General features: G+C 37.3%; 1 protein-coding gene across 1 annotated transcript; it reads left to right on the top strand.

Annotated features, from left to right (window-relative positions):
* Positions 1 to 3,104: 3,104 nt before the first annotated feature.
* Positions 3,105 to 24,186, top strand: LOC131931958 (sodium- and chloride-dependent GABA transporter 1-like). The gene is made up of 14 exons (XM_059288800.1): positions 3,105 to 3,417; positions 6,727 to 6,858; positions 9,252 to 9,463; positions 11,632 to 11,747; positions 15,911 to 16,043; positions 16,251 to 16,385; positions 17,044 to 17,147; positions 18,647 to 18,771; positions 18,929 to 19,041; positions 19,579 to 19,710; positions 21,070 to 21,172; positions 21,659 to 21,759; positions 22,536 to 22,703; positions 23,686 to 24,186. Exons 1-14 carry the CDS (start codon positions 3,183 to 3,185, stop codon positions 23,791 to 23,793), a joined length of 1,917 nt encoding a protein of 638 aa, XP_059144783.1. The 5' UTR covers positions 3,105 to 3,182; the 3' UTR covers positions 23,794 to 24,186.
* Positions 24,187 to 24,771: the final 585 nt, after the last annotated feature.

Here is a 24,771-nt window from a genome sequence, read left to right as displayed (position 1 = left end):
TTAAAGATTTTTTTAAAAAATTGTTGATATTTTACCATTCCTTCAAGCCAAGTCGTAAAATTCAGGCTTTGATTGGGGACAATTTAAAATTTAAATTTAAAACTGTGGTTGGAAGCCCCTTTCAAAATTCCCAGGCCTCTAGGACACAACCATTGCAACCCGTCTTTATTCGATACATGCGATTTTAAATATTGTTTTAATTACAATTACTAATAATTATTATTAAATGGAAAAAAAAAAATCTTCATACTAACTTCTGTTTCTGGCCAAGTTGCGTCTTATCCCTTGCATAAAGACTAACTCAAACCTAAGGAGGTTCAACAAATAAGTTAAATACAGTGTTTTTTTAATCGCTGGAGGATAGGCATGTACATGGTTTTATATCGGGAGAGGGGGGGGGGGGTCCCGAACTTTATCAAATAAATGTATGTCCAGAGAACTAATGTTCAGGTGTTTTTATTTAGCCCCGACAATTACTCACGAGTCCCGACTGTGCACACATAAAAAAGCAGATTTTATATGATAGCTCTATACGATATGCTATCCAAACAGATTTTAGGCATTGTTATATATGACAGCATTTGACACTTTCGGGGGGGGGGGGGGAGGGCGGATTGGGGGTATATATTTGGGGGAGGGGGGTGGTCAGTGGCCCCGAAGAGATTTTAGAAAATGTATTGCAGAGGCGTAGCGAGGGGGGGGTGCGGACACCAGTTAGGGGGGGGGGGGGTGACACCAAGGGTAAAAATAACAAAATATAGAGAAAATTTGAGCGGGGGGGGGGTGCAAATTGAAAGTTACTGTGTATTATATGCGTGATCCATGAAGCGAAAATACTGAAAGCTACATACATCTAATACAGTATGTAAACTTTTGCGGCACTATATTATACCGTTACAGTTATGGTTAGATTTGTTTACTGTATGAGTTAAATTATTAATATGTTTAGGTTAGTCCTTGGTGTAAGATATAAACAGGGCTAGTTAGAGATTGTGTACTTAGTGGAAGTGTACCTAAATATGTATTTAAGTTTTCTGAAACTGAAATGGCCCCCACGCAACATAAAATCAGTGTTTCTTGCAGACTTTTTTCTCCGGGGGGGGGGGGGGGCACAACATTTTTGGGGGGGGGGGGGGCGGACACTGGTAAAAGTATGTTTTCTATATAAATTCCATTTCATTCGGGGAGGGGGGAGTAGACTTAATTCGGGGGGGGGGGGTGGCTCAGCCCCCCTCCCGCTGAAGAGATGACTGAGAGAAACTTTGCATACAATCTACACAGCTACACCAATGTACTCTATGAAACTCTAATAGCTGACAATAAAAAAAAATGTGCTCATTTTTTGGCACAAAAAAGTCGCCAGGAGAAAATGGGTCACGGGGCAGATTTTAGAATTCCTAGCGATTACAGCGTATTGTGTTTCGGAATGGAGTGCCGGTTGTACGAGAGAGTTGAAATCTACACACAACTAGGTTATCTCCCGCTTTGTTTATGCTGTTGTTTAGCAGTTTACTGATTCTAGACGTTACGGCCAGGCTTTGCACTGGCTGCTAAGTTTTTGTTAAATGCAGTGTAGTGCAAAATCTTAGCTTTAGTTTTTTAAGTGCTTGCCAAACAGGTTTAGTAAAAATTTAAGCAAAATTTGCAAATAACTTTAAAATAACGGAGGGAGGGGGAAGGGTGGGGGCTGTTGGGAAGGGAAATAAGCGTTGTTATACAATTATAATCAACTTCTCACCAATACTAATGTATACCAATATAAAAATATATAGGAGGGAAAAATTGAAATGATAACGCATTCGGGATCGGCTTCAAAGAAAAAGTCACTGCGACACACTGACCTTGAAATATTTGTAGCTTTGATTCATAACAATAATTCTAATCTTCAAACTAATCATTACAGTTACCATTGCACATTAAGGACAAGATGAACGAAACTCTGCATCTAGATAATTTTCAATTTAAAATTATCATCTTCCATCTCCGTTTAAACAGACTTGTATTTTGAAGCAAACTGAGGCCCGTGGCTGCTTCCCCCCACTCCCCCCCCCGGACCGCCCTCCCCCACCACCACCACCACTCGATTTAGTCCGCGATAGCTTGCAGATTCTACGTTTAAGTTTATTTATATATCCGATAGATACAAGACATTTACATATTATTGGCGACTACACGTTCATTTTCCTTTACACCGCTAGTTTTTACAGCGTTTATTTTTTTAATCAGTGTGATTATATAAATGGGACGACTATACTTGACGATTGTCTGCTGGATTGTTAAGTAACGCTCGAAGTTTATTTTATTAAGTCCAGACTTTTTTCACCCGGGGGGGGGGGGGGGGCACTTGAAATTTCTCGGGGGGGGGGCGGACTAAAAGTTCCGGGGGGCGGACACTGTTAATAGTATATTTTCTCTATATTAATTCCATTTCGTTCGGAAGAGGGGGGGGGGGGGGGGAGGGGGGAGGGGGGGGGGGGGGCTGGTAGAATTTCTTCAGGGGGGGGGGGCGAAGAGATGCCTGGAAGAGACTCTGCAGATGACTTAAGAAGCATAAGGGACATTGTAATTCGTAATTATCTTCTTAATTAAAGTTACCTAAGAGGTCACAGTTACGCACACGAGTGACAACATCGGAATTAAAGCAGATGATGGATGGGTGGGGTGGGGGGGGGGGTGGGGGGTAAGCTCTCAAACGACTGTAGGGGTCGTGAAGTCTCTGCTATATTTAGTCTGAGGAAACATACTAAGGGAGACGATCAAGAAAATTCCAAATTGTGCACAAGTGTATACACTTAACGCCTTCTCTATTAGCAAACATTTCCTCAGGCAAATGCACGAAGAAAGAAGGAATGATAACAATAAATCGAAGTAATTTTTATTAAGGTAACGAAACGTAATTTCTATAGAGCATAGGGATATTTAATTATTGTTACAGTACTAAAATCTATCTTCATTTATACTAATGAAATGAAATAAAATATATTTGTCATTTTAAAAAAAAAAGAGTACCGTTTGTTGTTACTTTATTTATACACTGACAAAAGCAATCTAGATCTATATCCATGTCCTTATTTTATTTAACAGACAACTCGGACTATCAAGATTACATTAAACATTGACTAAAAATTTCAAGGAAACATCCCTGTATTTAGCCCGGCTGACTCCTCCCCCCAGTCGTTACCATGACGACGACAACAACCAACAAGCCCACCAGCGAGTACATAGAGATGGGTCAGGGCGTGCCCTCGTCCCAGGAGAACGCCACCCACGGGCGGGTGATGGAGAGCAAGCTGGACGACGTCCCGGAGAGGGAGCTGTGGACGGGGAAAGTGGAGTTTGTCCTGGCCTGCGTGGGCCAGTGTATCGGCCTGGGAAACGTCTGGAGGTTCCCTTACCTGTGCTACAAGAACGGTGGAGGTGAGTCCTGTTCAGGGCCTGCTTGTGGTCCTAGAGGAATCCTTGGATCTTTTATTAGTAAAAAAAAATTCTCCTTCAATTAACCTAGATTGATTCATGTATAGGGCTGGTAAGTAGGTCACCAACCAGTTCTACGGCTCAATAAAGCCTGCATGAGCCATAGAACTGTTTATTGACCTACTTACCAGCCCTATAGTCATACATTGGCACTTGGGGAGTCATACATGGGCACTTGGATAGTTTTTTATATAGTCCTGACATGGTCCTTTCATAATCCTTACACAGTCCTTAAGTGGTCCTTAAATTGTCCTTACATAGTCCTTATATAGCCTTTACATCGTCTTTACATAGACCTTGCATATTCCTTATAAAGTCCTTACATAGTTCTTACATGGTCATTAAATAGTCCTTACATAGTCCTTACATATTCCTTACATAGTCCTTAGGGGTCATCAATAAATGACGTGACGCTTTTTTTGACAATTTTAACTCCCCCCCCCATCCCCTCCGTCACACGTCGTCACAAAAAGCCAGACCCCCCCCCCCTAAAATGACGTCACACCTCAACCTACAACCCCCCCCCTCAAAATTGCAGTTGAATTTTTTTTAAAGATCGATATTTTTCTAAAATCTTGTCTAAACTATTACAATTTATTAAAACAGTTATCTAAAACGCGAAATAACGTCTAAAATTCGTTTTCTAACATTGCTTTTTTATAATGCAAAAGTGTGACGTCGGAACATCTGAACCCCCCCCCCCCCCCCCCCTCATCACACATCGTCACAAAATTACGGACCCCTCCTCCCCCCTACGAGTGTGACATCATTTATGGATGACCCCTTATCTTACATAGTCCTGACCTTACACAGTCCTTACATAGTCCTTACATGGACCTTACATACGATCTTTACGTGGTCCTTACATTGTCTTTCAGACATCGATTAGTCTGTTAGTGTTAAGTGATTTCGGTAATAAAGTTACATTTTTCTGTTCAACCTGAACTGTATGCTGGGTAAAGCGTGTTACAATGATAAATGGGATGGGAATGGAGTTGTGTGTCACAATGACAAATGGGATGGGAATGGAGTTGTGTGTCACAATGACAAATGGGATGGGAATGGAGTTGTGTGTCACAATGACAAAAATGGATGGGAATGGAGTTGTGTGTCACAATGATAAATGGGATGGGAATGGAGTTGTTTGTCACAATGACAAATGGGACGGGAATGTAATGATAAAAAATCGGATTGCTACAGGTAGTGAGGTGTAAACAAGTATATATAAAAATGAGTGACTTCATTTCATGAGAATAAAATTGCTACTAAATTTGTTCAATAATCTCACTCTATTCGTTACTCCCCATACATACCTTCATTCCTAACTTGGTTAAACATTGCGTTACTCAGTGCTAACCTCGTATTACGGATACATCTAACCCACACACCCCTCCCACCCTACATCCCATTAAAAAATTTTAATTTCCCACCCGGGCCTCGAACCTGTTTTCCCACAGCTCACCGCCCCTAGAACAAACACCGACCCCTAAAACGTTCCGTCATTTTCCGGACGATGTGTGAGTGCCATTTGCCGGTTCCCGACCGGGCGACCGGCAGATGTCACGCCGGCGTCGTTTACCCGCCAATTTACGAGGCGATTATCTGCAATCACGGAGCCAGAGAACAACTGTGGCGGGAGAAAGCAGATCTACCAGCCGTCTGACGACAAAGTCGTGTTTGGCGTTGTGTACTCACTCAAACAGGGGGTATTCGATTACAGAGTTAATCTTTTAGCGCATTCGATTTTTTAAAACAGATTTGGGGGGGGGAGAGGGGGGTGTTCTGTAACTTAGATGTAGTGTAGAATTGAATCTAACTTAATGCAATGACGCAACCGGATGTAACACGACCGAGTCGGAACTTATGACTCTCGGGCTTTAAAAAGTAGGATTACAAGATGACGTCATACAGACCGGTAAAGGCGCAGAAGATTTTAACATGAGAATAGGCTGGAAAAGTCTCTGTTGTCATACTAAATATAAAAAAAAATATTTAAAACAACTATGGCAAGCGATAGTATTAAAGTTATATCTTTAAAAATTAAAGCCTTTTGGAAACCATCGATTACACTAATTTTCATATTTTTATGTTGAGAATGAGCCGATGAAAATAATTTTTGAGTTATTTTATCAATTCCAATATTTAAAAAAAAAAAACCGACCTCAACCTCTCCGTGAAGTCAACCGGAATGGCAGGTAAAGTAAACCAATGAAAGTCAGAACAATTGTTTTCCCATCATAAAATACTCAATAGCAGTCAATGCCCCCATTACCACAGAAACCTGACTCTACTAATCCAAATTAAAAATAAAATTTTTAGCGAAATTAATATTACTATTACTAGTAGGCCTATTACTAGTAGGCCTACTTATTTGTTTGAAAAGTCTAAATAAAACCGGAAGTCATTTTGTGCTTAATTCTCAAATGTTATAAAATATTAAATTTTAGTTGAAAAATATTCTTTCTGGCAACAATAATTTGGAACCAGCTTTTCAAGCCTATTCCCCAAAACATTTATAATTATAATCTCTCGTATACGGTGGTTACCAGCTCAAGGTATGCTCGTTAGTGCAGCAGACTAGATCATGACGAAATATCGAGCATATCTCTTAATCACAATACCAGCCTGCGACTGGGTACTAACTCAGCAGTGTGGGGGAGTACATGCAATCCCAGTGGAGCCAGACATTCGGAATAGAAGATGGAGATGGATAGGCCACATTCTAACAATATTGCCAGACAGGGCATGTCATGGAATCCAAAAGAATCAAGAAAAAAAACACATGGCGTCGAAAAATTGAAAAAACACGTTTTTCTCAGGTCACTAAGACGTCCCTGACAATTCCCTTCAGTCAGTACTGAAACATGTCAGCTCTACTGGACCTAACGCTGACCTAAACATGTAGCAAATCAACACCTTTTTCTCACACATTACACAGGCCCAGATTTTACACACGCTCAACACATGTGAAACTAAACACATGTGAAACTAAACACATGTTAAACTAAACACAGTTAAACTAAACACATGTGAAACTAAACACATGTTAAATTAAACACATGTTAAACTAAACGCATGTTAAACACATGTTAAAGTAAACACATGTTAAACTAAATTCATGTTAAATTAAACACGTATTACACTAAACACATGTTGAACATATGTTCAAGTATACACATGTTAAACTCAACACATGTTAAACTAAATACTACTTAAACCCAGAACTATAAATTACGTTGTTTCGTCTCACAGGAGCTTTCCTCATACCATTCATCGCCACCATTATCTTCGCGGGTATCCCGATGTATTTCATGGAGCTAGCACTGGGACAGTGGCTCAGTGTTGGTGGTCTGGGAATATGGAAGATTGCTCCAATTTTTAAAGGTAAGAAACAGTCTGGGAATATGGAAGATTGCTCCAATTTTGAAAGGTAAGAAACAGTCTGGGAATATGGAAGATTGCTCCAATTTTTAAAGGTAAGAAACAGTCTGGGAATATGGAAGATCGCTCCAATTTTTAAAGGTAAGAAACAGTCTGGGAATATGGAAGATTGCTCCAATTTTTAAAGGTAAGAGGGTTCGGCGTGGTCGAGTCGGTAAAGCTCATGGTTGCTAAACCGAAAAAGTCTCGAGTTCGAACCCTCGGGCAGATGAGGCTCGTTAGCTGGGGACAGCCGCTCTTCTAGGAGAGACAACTCCAAAATTAAACAACTGCTGCCTTGTAGTTTGTTCTTGGTAGGACAAAGGCTATGGAAGCATATCCAAAAAGAAAAGCAGGCTGAAATCGGAGTCAATGGCCTCAATGGCGCAAAACCAGTTGACACGTAACGCTTAATTGTGTTGGAGGCGTGGTCGAGTCGGCAAAAAGCGCATGGTTGATAAATTTGAACATAGTCTCGAGTTCAAACGCACTGGCAGATAAATCTCGATCCCCTTCAACACTAATAATTAAGAACGAAGAAGAAGTAAAGGTAAGAAACAGTCTGGGAATATGGAAGATTGCTCCAATTTTTAAAGGTAAGAAACAGTCTGGGAATATGGAAGATTGCTCCAATTTTTAAAGGTAAGAAACAGTCTGGGAATATGGAAGATTGCTCCAATTTTTAAAGGTAAGTTAACACTAGAAGCGTTTATACTGAGTTTATGATCTAGGAATATGGGAGATTGCTCCAATTTTTAAAGGGAGAACGTCTTTACTAAGTTCATGGTCTGGAATATGTAAGATTGCTCCCATTATGTACATTTTAATCACTTCGTCTATACTAAATTCATGAAGCTTTTAAACTCTTGTGCCAATGGTCCTCTATTAATTTTATCAATTACTGTTATATTTGTGTAAATAAATACCATTCATCTAACCCCAACCCCTTACCCCACTGGGCCAACTACTACATCTTCCAACTACTCGATTAGTCAAAGTTCGGATTTCTCGCATGAGCAGTCAGCATTAGTTGTGATAGAAAACTTGCGAGAGAATACTTGATATTTTTTTTTACCAGAGATTACTTCAAGAAATCATTAATTATCTGAAGATTCTTAACACTCTTCTTAACCATGTTGATATCGAGTTACATGCTACTGAAGTAGCCGTTTGTACATATTCGTAGAGCAGGTCAAATGTTGATAAAAAAAAAAAAAACTCCAGGATAAAGTTCATAGTTCTAATCTAGATTAAGATTACATTAAAAGCTAGACATATGGTTTTTAGCAGGGCAAGATTTATATTCTAGAGTACAGTTACTACTGAAGTAGCCGTTTGAACATATTCGTAGAGCAAGTCAAATGTTGAAAAAAAAACCTTCAGGAAAAAGTTCATAGTTCTAATTTAAATTAAGATTGCATTAAAAGTTAAACCTATGATTTTGGGCAGGGCTAGATTTATATGCTTGAGTGCAATTACTACAGGAGTAGCCGTTTGTACATATTCGTAGAGCAGGTCAAATGTTGATTAAAAAAAAACTCCAGGATAAAGTTCATAGTTCTAATCTAGATTAAGATTACATTAAAAGCTAGACATATGGTTTTTAGCAGGGCAAGATTTATATTCTAGAGTACAGTTACTACTGAAGTAGCCGTTTGAACATATTCGTAGAGCAAGTCAAATGTTGAAAAAAAAACCTTCAGGAAAAAGTTCATAGTTCTAATTTAAATTAAGATTGCATTAAAAGTTAAACCTATGATTTTGGGCAGGGCTAGATTTATATGCTTGAGTGCAATTACTACAGGAGTAGCCGTTTGTACATATTCGTAGAGCAGGTCAAATGTTGATTAAAAAAAAACTCCAGGATAAAGTTCATAGTTCTAATCTAGATTAAGATTACATTAAAAGCTAGACATATGGTTTTTAGCAGGGCAAGATTTATATTCTAGAGTACAGTTACTACTGAAGTAGCCGTTTGAACATATTCGTAGAGCAAGTCAAATGTTGAAAAAAAAAACCTTCAGGAAAAAGTTCATAGTTCTAATTTAAATTAAGATTGCATTAAAAGTTAGACCTATGATTTTGGGCAGGGCTAGATTTATATGCTTGAGTGCAATTACTAAAGGAGTAGCCGTTTGTACACATTCGTAGATTAGGTCAAATGTTGATAAAAAAAACCTCCAGGATAAAGTTCATAGTTCTAATCTAAATTAAGATTACATTAAAAGCTAGACCGAGGGTTTTGGGCAGGGCTAGATTTATATACTAGAGTACACTTACCAGCGATGCTAGTTAATCAAAGACATAGTTCCAGCCAACCAACGAGTAACCTTTGTTTAACTTCCTCTCCGCACCAGGTGTCGGCTACGCCTCAGCGGTGATGGCGTTCTGGTTAAACACCTACTACATCGTCATCCTGGCCTGGACTATATTCTACTTGGTCCACTCCTTCACCGCCGTGCTGCCCTGGGGCAACTGCGACAACGCCTGGAACACAAAGAAGTGCATGAGTGTGTACCAAAGGGACAAGATACCTTTCAACTGTACCACAGGGACGTCGTGGTTCGCCGTGAGTACATGGGATGGGTTGTGTTGGATGAGTTTTGGTGACATCAACATCAGCTCTATCTCATTTGACATCAACATTATCTCAGTTGACATCAGTTGACATCAACAACACTATTTGACATCAATATTATCTCAGTTGACATCAACACTATTTGACATCAACACTATTTGATATCAACACTATTTGACATTAACACTATTTGACATCAACACTATTTGACATCAACACGAAACGTTTTTTTTTAAAAATTAATACATTTTGTTTGGAGCTCAACATCCAAGTTTTACTTGAATGTAACACAATCTTAATACTAAAACTTTGGTCTAAAATTGCAAATTTTAAAAAATCTCGATATACCTACATTTTAAACGAACGCAATTTCAATTGGAATGAACACTTTTATATTTATACAATGTATAATTTAATTTCAGTTAAAAATATATTTAAGAAATTAACATTTTCAGTTTAAATAAACACACCTTTAATTTCGCACTAGACATTAAAATTTATGAAAATAAATTGCTTGCGAAAAATCCTATCACTAACAGCCCATGAAAAATTCAAAGAAAGATCATTCGTTTGGATAATGTCTAAATTCTCTCCCTGCTTGGTCAGGCAATTAGAACAATTGGTAATCTATCGTTTTGGGTACGTAAAATCGCCCGCGATTTGTAATGTGAAAAACAGGTGACTCCTTAAATTTTAATAATTATTTCACATTTTGAGGAGGATTTATGTTTTAAAAAATTCAAAAATGTTTCCTTGATTCATTTATGTACCTGTTTTTAAACAACTGAATTAAATCATTTCCGTAATAAATGAAGACTAGCGATGTTTCCAACAGATGCAATCATGCTCATTTACTATAGCAGCCATCTTGTCTATGTTTTATTTTTATAAGCTTTTAGCGCCAGATTCAGGGGGAGGTCACTCTATTTTACAAATGGCTGCTGTTTATATAGCAAATCTTGCTCACAGACACTGCTGTTTAAAGTTAATTTCTGGCCTATATCGATATATTTAGCCATTGATTTAGGTTTATTATTCATTTATCTATAATATTTGACACAAAAGTATGACAATATACTTCTATTAAAGCCTTGACAATGAGGTAACGTTTTCGTACATAAATAGCCGCGGGCGATTTTACGTACCCAAAACGATAGATTACCGAACAATTATATTTACAAAAGCTTGATTGTTAAACAGTTTTTTTTTTTAAATTCATACACCTAATGTTTAAATAAAGGTTGATGTCTTCCGTCTTGATAAATGTATTTTTTTTACTACAAAAGTTCTTTAAATGACATGCACAAATAAAGTAGGTGAAAGGTTACGCAAGTTCTGTATTTAACCTATATTTTAAGTAGGTGAAGGCTGCGTGGGAACTTTTCAGTACATTTTACAAATTGGAAGGTCACAAGCGAACTTTAAATTAATCCACATGCCTATATATTTAACTAGGCCAATGTCACCAACTAAAAGTCATGTATATTTAACTAGGCTAATGTCACCAACTAAATGTAATGTATATTTAAACCTAGGGGAATGTCACCAATCAAATGTCATGTATATTAAACTAAGCTAATGTCACCAACTAAATGTCATATATATTTAACTAGGCTAATGTCACTAACTAAATGTCACGTATATTTAACTAGGCCAATGTCACCAACCAGATGACATGTATATTTAACTAGATTAATGTCACCAATGAAATGACCTAAATATTTAACTAGTTGAATTCACCACTGAGATGACCTATATATATATATATATATATATATATATATATATATATATATATATATATATATATATATATATATATATATATATATATATATATATATATATATATATATATATGTAGATCAATGTCACCAACAAGACGACCAATACATTTGACTAGGTGAATGTCACCAATGAAATGACTCATATATTTCACAAAGTGAATGTCACCATCGAGATATTTAACTAGGTCATTGTCACAAATCAAATGACCTTTATATTTCACAAGGTGAATGCCACCAACGAGTTGACCTATTTATTTAACTAGGTCAATGTCACAAATCAAATGACCTTTAAATTTCACAAATTGATTGTCATCAACGAGAAGACTTTTTTATTTAACTAGGTCAATAAAAATGACCTATATATTTAACTAGGTCAATGTCACGAACGAGATGAACTCTTCAACCATACCGAAAATGTACCCCGGGGCCAACTGCACACAGGACTACGACGCGTACAGCTTTGTCTCACCTGTCGAGGAGTTTTGGAGGTCAGTTCTCATACCTGATAGGTCATTAGGTCATATGTGTTGTTTACTTAATGGGGGTCAAGGTCAGTTCTTGTCATACCTGATAGGTCATATGTGTTGTTTACTTAATGAAGGTCAAGGTCAGTTCTGGTCATACCTGACAGGTCAATGGTGTTGTTTTCTTAATGGAGGTCAGTTGTTGAGATACCTGAGAAATACCTGGTGGGCGCTACTTGAATTTCCAGTGGGGGGGGGGGCGGACACTGGTTAAAGTATATCTTTTTAATATAGATTTTATATATATATATATATATATATATATATATATATATATATATATATATATATATATATATATATATATTATATATATATATAATATATATATATATATATATATATATATATAGTGCTTCAGAGTGGGGAATAGTAGTGCCTCCTACCCTCTTAAAAGGATGCCTGAAAGAAACTCTACACATGGGACAGACTGGTTGTTACATCAATAAAGATAAAACCACCGCAACCACAAAACGTTGGTCTCATTGAAACGACCAAAATAGCCTCAAACTCTCACAATTTTTACGTCGACTACCTTTTTTATTGCGCGGCGCATTATGAGCTTGACCCGGAAGTCAACTTTATTGCACCCACTTAAAGGGAACTCCTAGACAAAAGAATCCCTCTCCGAGCGTTCTCAAGTTTGTTCCTTCTTTTTTACTTTCTCGTATATACGTAGTATAGAGAAAGTATTGTAATCGTGCACAAAAAAAAATCGAGATTTTTACAAATCTCGACGTTTTACACCTCACTGATACGGAAAAACATAATTTTGCAATCTTGTCCGTATGTCTGTGTGTGTGTGTGTCTGTCTGTCTGTCTGTCTGTCCGTGTGTAAACACGATAACTTGAGTACCGTTACAGCTAGGTTGATGAAATTTCATATATAAGTATTTTATCAAAATCGTAGATCCGTATCAACTTTTGAGCGATTTCCGACAACCGGAAGTGGTACTTTTTCTACTTTGAATTTTTCAAAAGCCTATAACTTGAGTACTATTTCAGATAGATAAATGAAATTTCACATGTAAGTAAAAGATCTAATTCTCTACCTTCTGTTAAATTTTGAGTAATTTCCGTTGACAGGAAGTAGTAATTTACGCTACTTCCGATTTCTCAAAAAACTAATGTAAATTTTAAAAGTACTAATAATATTGCGCACTATTATGCGCTTTTTTATTTCGCGTTCACTTGGTGTGCAATTAATTTGTCTACGAGATTTTATTCTATTTTTAAAACTTTAAGTATTTAAAATGGATTAAAAATCATGTCTATAGCCCGAGTTCCCATCCCCTGTAATTTTATATAAAAATATTCGAGAAAGTTTAGGGGAGATCACTCCCGGTTTATTTTTATTTACATTTTTTAAACTTTTGATTTCGCTCGCTCGAAAGCTGAGGAGGATTAAATTAATGGAGGATTTAAATTAAATTGAAGTAGCCATTGTATTATGTCTTTCTTTGTTACAATACTTCTTTCAAATTGTAAAAAAAAAGTATTTGCTTGTTACTATTTTCATCGTGGTATAATCTTAAATGTAGCAGAAAGGTTAGAGATACTAAAAAATATATCGTCAATAAATCGATCAGAGTTTCTTTCTGATATTTCTATTGGGGGGGGGGAGCACTGGTTAAAGTAAATAATATTTTTTATATAATTTTTTTTCTATTTTGTACATAGGGGATGGGGAGCGAAAGGGAGAGGGGAGCGCACCCCCCCCCCCCCCCCACCAATTATCATCTAATTTTTTAATTATTGTTTAATTATTTAATTATAATTTAACAACATAATTATAATTTTAAACTCTAATTATAATTTAAATTTCTATTTTTGGGTTCTTGAACAATCTCTTACAGATAAAATTATGCTAACTAACATACGCGAGCTCTTTATGTTACTGTAGTTGTGTTAACATCTCAACTGTACTACATGCTGTTTGACGTTGTTTGCTGTCCACTATTGATGGTTGTAGGTAGATCTATAGCAAGCATCTGCTAGTTTAATGAGTGATAAAGAGAAGGATCTTTCTTCTTCTTTGTTCTTAATTTTAGTGTTGGAAAGGATCCCCTCCAACACAATCAAGTATACGTGTCAACTGGTTATGCGCCATTGACTCCGATTTCACTTCAGCCTGCTTTACTTTTTGGATTTGCTTCCATAGCCTTTGTCCAACCAAGAACTAACTACGAGGCAGCAGTTGTTAGATTTTGGAGTTGTCTCTCATAGTAAAGTGGATGTCCCCAGCTAACGAGCCTCATCTGCCCGAGGTTTCGAACTCGAGACTTTTCGGCTTAGCTACCATGAGTTTACCGACTCTACCACGCCGACCCATAAGAGAAGAAAAATAGACCTTGTTTGCAGATAAACAACTCCATCTAAACTTTAAGAATTTAAAAACTACCCGGTCATTACACAACGATACCACAGCTAAGTAGGCTACACGCACAAATTGTGACAAATATTAGGGTTAAAAAGTTTAAATCATTTGGTATAACAGGGGTCGGCGTGGTCGAGTCGGTAAAGCTTATTGTTGCTAAACCGAAAAGTCTCGAGTTCGAACCCTCGGGTAGATGAGGCTCGTGAGCTGAGGACAGCTACTCTCCACTAAAATTAAAAACGAAGTAGAAGACTCATTATTAGTTCGGTGTATCGTTTTTAGACAATAGCATCAGATGCATGTTTCGTTAAAAGTTGTCTTAGGGTTAAAGGGTAAAATGATGTTAAATTTTCGTATTTGAAGTTTGAATGGAAGTAGGCTTTACGTACCCGATGTAATTCATGTGTGTAATTAGTAAAGAAGCATCCTAGAGTTTTGTTTTTATATAGTTGATTTTAAAATTGTTTCGTTTATTTACTTATTTATTTTGCCTAGACTTCCTGCTCTGAAAAGAAATTCCTAATCTTAACTTTTTGGGATCGTACTATAAGATTTAGTTTTTGTTATGATTGTTATTGTACAAGGGACATAACCTTTAAAAAGGTTGGTGCTTGCATAATTATCTTTCTTGTTAGGCTTCCATAATTTATTTTAATTGTGGCCTAAAAGCTTCGGAAAAGTAAAGGCGGCCTAAAATAACGGTAACCATACTATCCCTTCATATGCCCGAGGTCACTGAAAAAAGTGAACTAACTTCATCTGAACCATACGATTCGAAAGGATAATTTACATTTAAAACACGTGTATTCTATAGTTATTTATGGTAATCTCATCAAATTAAATATCTAGGCTTTAAAAAAACACACTATTTTCAACTGGGTAGTTGCGAGGTTTTTAAACCCCCCCCCCCCTTTCCCCCCAGAAGCCTGCTAGCCCTAAGGTCTCGAGTTCGGATCTCGGTTCAGACCTGTGACTGTGGGACGTCCCTGAGTCCATCCAGCTCTGATGGGTACCTGACTCACATTGGGAAAGTTATGTGCTGACCACACATCATATGCCAAAGTCTAGAAACTTATGTACTACTTCATCTGACCAATGGATTGTTAGGTCTAGAAAGGAATCTTAACGTTTTTCTTTTTAATCTCATTAGCGCAAATTTACAAAACTTTTTAGAATTTCGTTTTAGTAAGTTTTCTATGTCGCCCCACCCAAAGCATAAGCAGAGGCATGGCGACTTATTCCGGACTATCAATTTTGTGTCCCTCACACACATATATATATATATATATATATATATATATATATATATATATATATATATATATAGTTGTTCAAATTTATGAAAAAGCGCTCAGTTGGAAAGTTTTGTGGCGCTTCTTACCAGTTACTATCCCGTAACATTTTCTATTTCGGTGTCACAAAGTTGTTCTAGAAAACAGTTAAATCCGTGTGAAAAGTCTTGTAGTCGTTTATTTTCGTAACATTGACTGTGTATAATTCAATACCTAAGCTTAAAATGAGCTTTTAAATTAATTTTTCTACAACTTTTGGTAACCCCCTTAGGGTCGGTGCCCGGGGCGGTGGCCCCACCCGCCCTCCCCTAGCAACGTCAATGGACATAACTTGATCACATGGGGTCCTACCTTTAGCTTGATCACCTGGGGTCCTAACGTTAACTCGGTCAGCTGGGGTCCTACCTTTAACCTGATCACCTGATCCCCTACGGTTAATCTTCTTTAATCTGTCTCAGGATTAAGGCGCTAAAGATAACCAACGGCATCAACGAGCCGGGAAACCTACAGTGGGAACTCTCTCTGTGTCTGCTGGCTATCTGGGTCATGTGCTATTTTTGTATCTGGAAAGGGGTTAAGTGGACAGGAAAGGTCAGAGATCATTTTATATATAATTACTTCTCAAAAGCTTTAAATACCGAGAGTTCAATTATTTTTATTTAAAAAAAAAGAATATATAAAATTTTATTTTTTAGATATTTGATTTGAATTGATTATGTCTTACATAACTATAGTAAAAAACGTCTTATATGTGGTGTATGTCAAACCCTTGTTACTCACCATAATTCTATCATACAGGTGGTGTATGTGACAGCACTGTTTCCCTATGTTCTACTCACCATACTCCTCATCCGGGGCCTGACTCTACCAGGAGCGGGGGCGGGCATCAGTTTCTACATCACCCCCAACATGCAGAAACTGGCTCAGTCAACGGTAACACCAACAGCCTGTCGCGGTTGACTTGGCTTGTGACGTTTGTTGTTGTTTGTGTCCGCCTTGTGGTGGTCTTGTGGCTTTAACTTTGTTTGAAGACAAATCTTGTTGAATGTTATTTGGTAAAGTTTGTGTTGAACATACTTAAAGGTTGGAAACGTGAGCAAAGTAACATGCGAGAATTTTGTAAGTTTTCGGGTGGGGTGGAGGTATCATGTAAATAAACAAAGTAAAGTTCCCGTTTTCTAATGATCCATAGGGCAGGTGAAGCAGAGTTTGCATGTTTCTTGACCTCGGCATATGAAGGGATGGTGTGGTCAGTACTATACTCAGCTGCCTTTATTTTCAGGTACCCATGAGAGCTGGGTGGCCTCAGGGACGTCCTTCGTTCTCAAGTCCGGACTGCGATCCGAACTCGAGACCTTCAGGCTAGTGGCCGAGCACTCTACCATATGGCCACGCCATACCACACATCACGAGAATACAGATTTATAAAATAATCTATACACGGCGTCAGCCTATTAGAGTTTTGATTCTTCTGCGATGATTTACCACACGTAGTGGCGGATGGGGGAAGGGGGGGGGGAAGAGATAATAAATGTGTTGTGTTAACAGATCTGATTCTGACGTGGAATTGAACCCGTTCCTTTCGTCACAGGTCTGGGTTGACGCGGCCTCACAGATCCTCTTCTCCTACGGCGTTGGTCTGGGCACGTGCACAGCCCTGGGGAGCTACAACAAGTACCACAACAACGTTTACAAGTAATTAGCTCAATCTCATTAACGTTTACACGTAATTAGCTCAATCTCGTTAATGTTTACAAGTAATTAGCTCAATCTCATTAACGTTTACACGTAATTAGCTCAATCTCGTTAATGTTTACAAGTAATTAGCTCAATCTCATTAACGTTTACACGTAATTAGCTCAATCTCGTTAATGTTTACAAGTAATTAGCTCAATCTCATTAACGTTTACACGTAATTAGCTCAATCTCGTTAATGTTTACAAGTAATTACCTCAATCTCATTAACGTTTACACGTAATTAGCTCAATCTCGTTAATGTTTACAAGTAATTAGCTCAATCTCATTAACGTTTACACGTAATTAGCTCAATCTCGTTAATGTTTACAAGTAATTAGCTCAATCTCATTAACGTTTACACGTAATTAGCTCAATCTCGTTAATGTTTACAAGTAATTAGCTCAATCTCATTAACGTTTACACGTAATTAGCTCAATCTCGTTAATGTTTACAAGTAATTAGCTCAATCTCATTAACGTTTACACGTAATTAGCTCAATCTCGTTAATGTTTACAAGTAATTAGCTCAATCTCATTAACGTTTACACGTAATTAGCTCAATCTCGTTAATGTTTACAAGTAATTAGCTCAATCTCATTAACGTTTACACGTAATTAGCTCAATCTCGTTAATGTTTACAAGTAATTAGCTCAATCTCATTAACGTTTACACGTAATTAGCTCAATCTCGTTAATGTTTACAAGTAATTAGCTCAATCTCATTAACGTTTACACGTAATTAGCTCAATCTCGTTAATGTTTACAAGTAGTTAGCTCAATCTCATTAATCTTTACAAGTAAGTAGCTCAATCTCATTAATCTTTACAATTAGCTCAATCTCATTACTTTACAATTAGCTCAATCTCATTAATGTTTACACGTAATTAGCCCAATCTCATTCCCGTTTACAAGTAATTATCTCAATCTCGTTAATGGTTACATGTAATTAGCTCAATCTCATTAATGCTTACAAGTACTTAGCCAAATCACATTTTCATTATTAGCTACAAGTATGCTAATAAGTAATTAGCTGTGTCAAAATAATGTTTTGTTAAAATTTTGTTGCGCTGTCGATATGTAATTTTAAAAAAAAAGTAGGCAAAAATGCCATGTGTAAAAAATAAAAAAAAATTTTGCTGTTTATCTGTAATTTAAAAAAAAAAACAACTCATCATTGACCGGAGATGCGATGTTTAAATAATATTTATTTAAAATATTGTTTCGCTGCTGTGAGATAATTTTTTTTAAAACCCCATCTTTGATCAGATATGCCGTGTTTAAATAATATTGTATAAAAAAATCTTGTTTATCTGCCCAGAGATGCTGTGTTGATATTGTATAAAAAAATCTTGTTTCTCTCCCCAGAGATGTTGTGTTGATATTGTATAAAAAAATCTTGTTTCTCTCCCCAGAGATGTTGTGTTGATATTGTATAAAAAAATCTTGTTTATCTGCTCAGAGATGCTGTGTTGATATCCTGCCTGAACAGCAGTACAAGTGTCTTCGCCGGGTTCGTCATCTTCTCGGTCATTGGCTTCATGGCACACGAGCAACAGCGTGACGTCAAACTGGTCGCAGACTCAGGTAAGTGAGCCTACTGGTGACGTCATTTGATCAACCTGTAATGAACACATGACATATGTCATATGACTACCTTGACCCAACTATAACGAACTTATAACATATGTCATATGACTACCTTGACCCCTCTATAACGATGACCTCTCCCACCCGCCCACAGGCCCGGGACTAGCGTTTCTCGCCTACCCTAGTGCAGTCACTCAGCTGCCCATCTCACCGCTGTGGGCCATTTTGTTTTTTCTGATGCTCCTCATGTTGGGGATGGACAGTCAGGTATGACGTCACTCATCTTTTAATTAACCTAATTATAATAATGAAGAAGGTTGTTAATCAATCCATATAGGAAGATGTATTACAGTTCTATTGTAATAAAAGCACCGACAGCACACACCAGTGTTGTATAGTCTAATCACCTTTACTCAAAGTTTTAAAAAGTACCACTTTTTTAATTGAAAGTATTTTTTAAATATAACTTTTTATTTTAAAATAACAAAGGTATTTTCTTAAATTATTTCTATTTTAAGCAGCTAAACAATAGGGCTGGTAAGTAGGTCACCAACCAGTTCTACGGCTCAATAAAAACTGCATGAGCCATAGAACTGTTTGGTGATCTACTTACCAGCCCTATTGCCTGTAGCTCATGTATTATTTCAAAAGAAATTTTTTTTTTTGCCATATAATTGACACGTTTTTATGTTTGGTTCATATATCTTTATATTAATGAATATAACATGTACCCCATTACATAAAAGTGTGAATATACATCAAAACGAAATGTAAAACAATGTTACCTACTTTTCTCACCCCCAGTTCTGCACTATGGAAGGGTTTTTTACCGCCCTTATTGACGAGTTCCCGCGTCCACTGAGGCGGCACAGAGAAATCTTCATTGCTATAGTGTGTCTCATCTCATACTTGATAGGGCTCTCCATGGTGACGGAGGTAGGGGGCAGACGGAGGAATCTTTCTTTATGGGGGGAGGGGGGAGTTTTGGGGGGTGATCTCCTACCTGATTGGGCTCTCCATGGTGACGGAGGTAGGTGGCAGACGGAGGAATCTTTCTTTATGGGGGGAGGGGGGAGTTTTGGGGGGTGATCTCCTACCTGATTGGGCTCTCCATGGTGACGGAGGTAGGTGGCAGACGGAGGAATCTTTCTTTATGGGGGGAGGGGGGAGTTTTGGGGGGTGATCTCCTACCTGATTGGGCTCTCCATGGTGACGGAGGTAGGTGGCAGACGGAGGAATCTTTCTTTATGGGGGAGGGGGGAGTTTTGGGGGGTGATCTCCTACCTGATTGGGCTCTCCATGGTGACGGAGGTAGGTGGCAGACTGAGGAATCTTTCTTTATGGGGGGAGGGGGGAGTTTTGGGGGGTGATCTCCTACCTGATTGGGCTCTCCATGGTGACGGAGGTAGGGGGCAGACTGAGGAATCTTTCTTGAGGGGTGGGGGTGGGGAGTTTTGGGGGATGATCTCCTATCTGATAGGGCTTTCCATGGTGACGGATGTAGGTGGCAGAGCGAATCTGACTTGTCGGGGAGGGGGGAGGTCAGTTTTCGGGGATGGTGAAAGATAAACATTGTAAAAGTGTAAATGTTGGGTAAAATGGTAGTCTAGAAATCTAGGAAGAGATTACCAAGAAGAAAGGGGATCTGAAAGATGATGATCTATAAAATGGTCGTCTAGAAAATGGAGGTCTAGGAAATGAGAATCAAGATTTGGTGATCTATAAATGGTCATCTATAAATTATTGTGACCTATAAATTGTGACATAAAAAGTGATCTATAAATTGTGATCTATAAATAATGATCTTTTTACGGTAATCAATAAATGGGGATCAATAAATTGTGATCTAGAAACTGGTGATTATGTTATCCAGCTCGGTGTCAAATTTACTTGACAAAGTTCAGTTTTAAGCAGAGTTGACATGCAGTAGTGAACGATTGATCGTGAAATGTAAACCGATGTTTGAGCTATATGAAATGTCTGCAATCTAATTTTCTGTAGTTTGTGTTGGCAAAAGTACACAAAGATTAATCTTAAGACTTTAGAGTGGTAGCCTTTAATCGTTAACATAATTCCTCCCCCATCATATCCCACCCTCTACATACCAGACACGAATCCCCATAATTCACCTATTATTTTCCAATCTAGTTCAAATAATCTATAAACTCCTTATCCTTCTCTCCCCTACACCCCAGCTAAGAACCCCTAAGCCTCACTTCTTATTCCCCCCCATTAGTTTTAAAATGATCTCTAAAATCCTTATCCTTCTGAGTAACACAATTCCTTCTATACCAGGGTGGAATGTACGTGTTCCAGATCTTTGACTTCTACTCGGCTAGTGGCATTACAGTACTGTTGCTCATTTTCTTCGAGTGTATCGCTATATCGTGGTCTTATGGTGAGTATTATAGACAATCACATTGTTATATTGTGGTCCTATGGTGAGTATTTAAGGTCACTACATCGCTATATCGTGGTCTTATGGTGAGTATTTAAGGTCACTACATCGCTATATCGTGGTCTTATGGTGAGTATTTAAGGTCACTACATCGCTATATCGTGGTCCTATGGTGAGTATTGTAGACAATCGCATTGCTGTATCGTGGTCTTATGGTGAGTGTTATAGACAATCGCATTGCTATAATATCGTGGTCTTATGGTTAATAATTATAGGCAAATGCATTGCTGTATCGTGGTTTTATGGTGAGTATTTAAGGTCACTACATCTTGTGATCGGTGCAAAATCATAAACCTAAAATCATTAACCCCGTTTAACTTAACCATCTTGTGATACGTGCAGGATCAATAACCTAAGATAATTAACCTAAGATCATTAACCTAAGAAAATTAACCCCGGTTAACTTAACCACCTTGTGATGGCCAGGTGTGAACAGGTTTTACGATGACCTGCGGGACATGTTCGGCTTCTACCCCTGTTTCTTCTGGAAGATATGTTGGTGTGTCACCACCCCCGCCATATGTCTGGTAAGTAGTTAGACATACCCGTCATCGTCAAAGTAATAATCTAATATATAAAGCTCAAATGGACTCTATGTCTCTGTATGTATGTAAAATGTATGTCTGTGGATGATTTGCGTATGGTAAAAAAACTCGATTTGATCGCCAATGTGTAACATTTTTAAACTGTTTATTTTAGTACTAAAATCTAAATTGATGTCTAAAAAATCAGTATTGATTATTTTCAAACTAAATTTATTTTCGTTTTTCAATAATGTCCAAAGAACAAAAATTAAACTAATTATCTTACCCGTTACAAAAATTTCAATTTTGTTTGAAAAAGTATACAAATTACGTCCCTTTGTACCTATTTCCAAGAAAAAAACCTTTTTTTAGCTGGTTTTGATGTTTAAAAAAACAATTATCTAATTAGCATGGTTTGATAAAGTGCAATGTGGTAGGTAAAACACGGGTATTTTAATTACTACCATTTATTTATTTTATACACTGAATGTACTGTTTACTAATTATTATTTTGATCAATAACAGTTTAGAAGCCGTTGTTTTTAAATGCCCTCTTTGTTATGTTTATGTTTTCATTTGCATTACAGTTTGTGTTAATGTTTGCATTTTTATTTGTTTTTGTGTTTATGTTTGTGTTTGTGTTTGCTTTTGTGTTTGCGTTTGTGTTTGCGTTTACAGATTTTTCACTGAGGTCAGTGCAAGGCCTGGCTAGGACGGCTTGTTATATATCTAATCCACAATATAAACAATCCACATTTTCCCTGTCTACCTATCCCCAGGGCGTGGTGCTGTTCAGCGTCTTCACCTTCCATCCAGTCACCTACTCTGGGTACCACTTCCCCACCTGGGCCCACTCGGTGGGCGGGGTCGTGGGTGCCTCCTCCGTTATATGTATCCCAGCGTACATGGTCTTCAAGTTCTTCAGCACCAGCGGCACCTACAGACATGTAAGTACACGGCGGTGTTTGTGTTTGTGTTTTTTTTAATGACCATGTCTTTCAGTGGTGATAGTCGATAAGGGTGGAGTTGCTCTCGTAGAGTGTGTTTGATGGGTGGGGGTGGACGGTGTTGTCATGAAGGTGTTTTGGGATTTAAAGATGCAGGGAGTACCAAGTCGAATAATGAACGATAAACGAGAGTAGCTGTTCTATAAAGTTTGTAGCCTATGTTTGAACGTTAAGGCTTGTTTTGTGGTTTTAAATCTAGCCTCTCATGTGTTAAAAATCTGGCCTCAAATTTTTAAAAATCCTATTTGGCCTTTTTTAAAAATCTGATTTCTCGTGTCTTTGAGCATCTGAATTTCGTTTGTTTTTTAAAACTTTATTTCCTATTGTTCTAGAAAAAACTTTCTTTTTCATGTTTTATAGAAATCTAATTTTAATGTTTTTAAAAATACGAATTCCTGTGTCTTTAAACATCTGAATTTCATATTTAAAAAAAAAAAATTTACTAGTTGTTTTTTTTTTTAAACGAATTTTTGCATGTTTAAAAAACCCTCATTTCTCAAGTTGTTAAAATCTTTATTTTCCCTCTTTAAAAAAATGTGACTTCTCATGGTTAAAAAATCAAATTTCTCATGTTAAATAAAATCAGATTTCTCATGTTAAATAAAATCAGATTTCTCATGTTTAAATTCTGATTTCTCATGTTTAAAAATCTGATTTCTCATGTTTAAAAATCTGATTTCTCATGTTTAAAAATATTATTTCTCATGTTTAATAAAATCAGATTTCTCGTGTTAATAAAATCAGATTTCTCATGTTAAAGTAAATCAGATTTCTCATGTTTAATAAAATCTGATTTATCATGTTTAAAATCTGATTTATCATGTTTTAAATCTGATTTCTCATGTTTAAAAATCTGATTTCTTATTTTTAAAAATCAGATTTCTCATGTTTAAAAATCTGATTTCTCACGTTTTTGTTCCAGAGAGTAAAAATCCTGTTCCGACCCGACACGTCATTCAGCAGGGGTGCGGACCCCCCACCCTACTCAACAATACCCAGGACCCTGGGAGACGGGGTCGTTAAGTTGTAAAGTTTGTTGAGAAAAAAATGTATGGTTTGTTGAAAAAGTTGTGAATTTTGTGAAAACGTTAGAAAGTCTGATAAAAAGTTTGTAAAATTTGTATCAAGCCATGAAGTAATTCGATATCAAGTTTGTAACATGTTAAAAAGCAATTAGATGTCAAGTTTGTATCTAAAGATAGAGTTAAGTACTTTGTGAGGCTGAGGCATTTTATGCGTGAAATATTATTACGTTAAAGATAATTAATTGGTTGTGTTGTGTTCACCAATTTTGTGCAGCGTTTCTTAAAGGCCTGGGGATTGTCAGGTGATAAGTTGGTGGTCATTGGATTAGCTGTGGTCAGTGGATAATCTTGTGGTCATTGGATTGAATGGTGATTATTGGATAAGCTGGTGGTGAGTGGATAACTTATTGGTCAGTGGATTAGCTGGTGGTCATTGGATAATCTTTGGATTAAATGGAGATTATTGGATAAGCTGATGGTGAGTGGAAAAGCTAGTGGTCAGTGGATAACTTATTGGTCAGTGGATAAACTTGTGGTCAGTGGATAACTTGGTGGTCAGTGGATAAGCTGGGAGTCTCTAAAAATGTGACCATTGGATAAGTTGGTGATCAGTGGATAATCTTCTGGTCAGTGGGTAAGTTGGTGGTCAGTGGTAATCTGTGAGGAGGGGTTATGTGGACGACCACATCTGTGGTTAAACTCAGCTGACGTCATTTACTTGTTTAGAGGTCCACTTCAAATACCGCATGGTCAACGAGATTTGGACGAGATCATGAAGTTTTTTTTTTTAAAGTTAGAAAGAAGAGAAGCGCTGCACAGAGTTCTAACACCTGCATCTGTATATACAATCATATTAGATAGTCCAGTGTCTCTTTGTATATAGGTAGTACTATATACCGCCAAGCATTAAAACACTGTTACAAAAATTACGTGAAATAATACTCAGAAATTTATAGGATTAAAAATACATTTTTTGAAAAAAA

Source organism: Physella acuta, unplaced genomic scaffold (assembly GCF_028476545.2).
Source record: "Physella acuta isolate Inbredline_101_S28 unplaced genomic scaffold, ASM2847654v3 ptg002065l, whole genome shotgun sequence".
NCBI lineage: Eukaryota > Metazoa > Mollusca > Gastropoda > Physidae > Physella > Physella acuta.
Note: the sequence above shows the minus strand (reverse complement) of the source record. Positions and strands in the feature narration are given on the sequence as shown.